Source organism: Nerophis lumbriciformis, linkage group LG17 (genome assembly GCF_033978685.3).
Source record: "Nerophis lumbriciformis linkage group LG17, RoL_Nlum_v2.1, whole genome shotgun sequence".
NCBI lineage: Eukaryota > Metazoa > Chordata > Actinopteri > Syngnathiformes > Syngnathidae > Nerophis > Nerophis lumbriciformis.
Window position 1 is genome coordinate 8,025,001 of NC_084564.2, and position 2,419 is coordinate 8,027,419.

At 41.5% G+C, this 2,419-nt stretch overlaps 1 protein-coding gene across 1 annotated transcript in view; it reads right to left on the reverse strand.

Moving 5' to 3' along the window:
* The window catches only part of axl (AXL receptor tyrosine kinase), a 75,284-nt gene extending 73,950 nt beyond the window's left edge, over positions 1 to 1,334 (reverse strand). Inside the window, exon 1 of the mRNA XM_061972369.1 lies at positions 1,001 to 1,334. Within this exon, the coding sequence (XP_061828353.1) occupies positions 1,001 to 1,130 (130 nt within the window). The 5' untranslated portion in view covers positions 1,131 to 1,334. The remainder of the gene's footprint in view (positions 1 to 1,000) is intronic.
* Positions 1,335 to 2,419: the final 1,085 nt, after the last annotated feature.

The following is a 2,419-nucleotide window of genomic DNA, read 5'->3' on the forward strand; positions in this document are numbered from 1 at the left end:
GCACATAATATCACACACAAGTAAACATGACGCAAGACTACTTGTATTGCAGATGATATCACACACAAGTAAACAAGCTGCAGGACTGCTTGTATCGCACATGATATCACACACAGGTAAACAAGCTGCAGGACTGCTTGTATCGCACATTATATCACACACACAGGTACACACTCTGCAGGACCGCTTGTATGGCTCATGATATCACACACACAAGTAAACAGGCCGCAGGACCGCTTGTATCGCACATGATATCACACACAAGTAAACACGCTGCAGGACTGCTTGTATCACACATGGTATCACACACAAATAAAGAGGCCGCAGGACTGCTTGTATTGCACATGATATCGCACACACACACACACACACACAAGTAAACAGGCTACAGAACTGCTTGTATCGCACATATCACATCACACACGAGTAAACACGCTGCAGGACTGCTTGTATCACACATGGTATCACACACAAGCAAACAGGCCGCAGGACTGCTTATATTGCACATGATATCACACACAAGTAAACAAGCTGCAAGACTGTGTGTATCTCATATGATATCACACACACACAAGTAAACACACTGCAGGACCGCTTGTATCGCACATTTTACACGCAAGACAATATAATCCAATGCTGATATCAGACTGATTATAATATCAGATCGGGGCACCCCCAAGTGAGCAGTATGAACATGTATTACATTTGGGAAGTGACCCAAATCAAATTACTTGAGGTCCAAATTTGGCCCCCGGGCCCCATTTTGGGCCCCCCCTTGATCTACTGACTCCCTGAAGACCACTTCCTGTGGAGCGTCGCCCCGCCGATACCACCAAATCTCCCCCCCGTGTAAACAAGAGCAGCATGCCTGCACGGTGACGTCATTTCTGGACTTGGCCGTCAGCTGGCTGGACGGCAATCAGACGTCATTGTTTACCTGCCGGACCTGCTCACCTGTCCTGCTAGCATCTATATAGAGCACGTGTGTCAAACTTCTCACCTGCCACGCCGCGCACCTTCGCCGGCCCCACGACGGACAAGAAGGCGGCGAGCGTGAGGAGCCAACGGCGCGGTCCTCCCGTGGAAGTGGAGCCAAACATGGTGGAAACATCAGCAGCTGGGTCCATCATCTCATCTTGTCGAGGTCCACACTAGAAACCTTGTCACGTCCCAAAGTCCGCAAGCTGGTTGAATCCCAAAGTCCGAAGGCGAAGAAGGAAAGTCCGGCGGTGAAAAAGTTGAATCCACTTGAGGACTTTTTTTGTGTTCCGTCACAGTGCGCGAAAACTCCTCCACTCCCACTCCTCCTCCTCCTTCTTCTTCCTCCTCCTTCTTCTTCTCTCCTCCTTCACGCAGGATTCAAATTCCACAAGTCAGCTTCTTTACCACCAAGAAGAGAAGAAGAAGAAGAAGAAAAAAAGCGGAAGCTGCTAATTGTTTACTTTTTTCAGCTGTTTTAATTGCGCACAAAAACCGGAAGTAGGAAAAAGTCAACAAAACAAAAAGCATTGCTCATGAAATATTTCATGACATCATGCTTTTATTTTGACTCGGCACTTTAGAGACATGTTTTGTTCGCCAACGTTGAATAGTATTTGTTGTCTTTCCCTCTCTTTTCCCTGAAGAATGTCCCCTAAAAGACCCCCATTGTACATCCTTTCAATGGCCCCTCAATGGGGAGGGTGTGTGTGTGTGTGTGTGTGTGTGTGTGTGTGTGTGTGTGTGTGTGTGTGTGTGTGTGTGTGTGTGTGTGTGTGTGTGTGTGTGTACGGTAAATGTTTAAAGGGATTTAGAAGTGAGGATAAAGTAGATTAGTTGTTGCAGCGGGCATGCAGAGCTCAAACAACTTTTTCAACTTATTCAGGAAGCCCACTAACAAACGTTTTCGTTGTTTTTTAATCATTCTTCTTATATTATCTTTATCATGATTATTATTCAATAACGTTTTTGAATTTCTCTTATTATTATCATCATTACTAATATTACTAAATAACTTGTATATGTTTTTAATTATTATTCTTCCTAATATCAATACTATTAGTATTATTCAATAACTATTTTAAAGTCTTCTTATTTTCGTTACTAATATTATTATTCAATAATTTACATAGTTTTTTAATTCTTATTATTATAGACATAAGACATAGACATAGACATAAAAAGTGTGTTGTAGATATGTTTGAGCAAAAACAAAGCCCACTTTTCTGCTTTGTGTGACAGTTGATAAAGGAAAGCATTATGTGATATATTGTAATACTCAATATTTGTATACACATTAATTCATTTACACATACATATACATTCATTATAATATTCAATAGTTCTTGAATAATATTACTATTATTTAATTACTATTTTTGAAATTTTATTACTATTATTATTACTAATATTGGGCTTCACGGTGGCAGAGGGGTTAGTG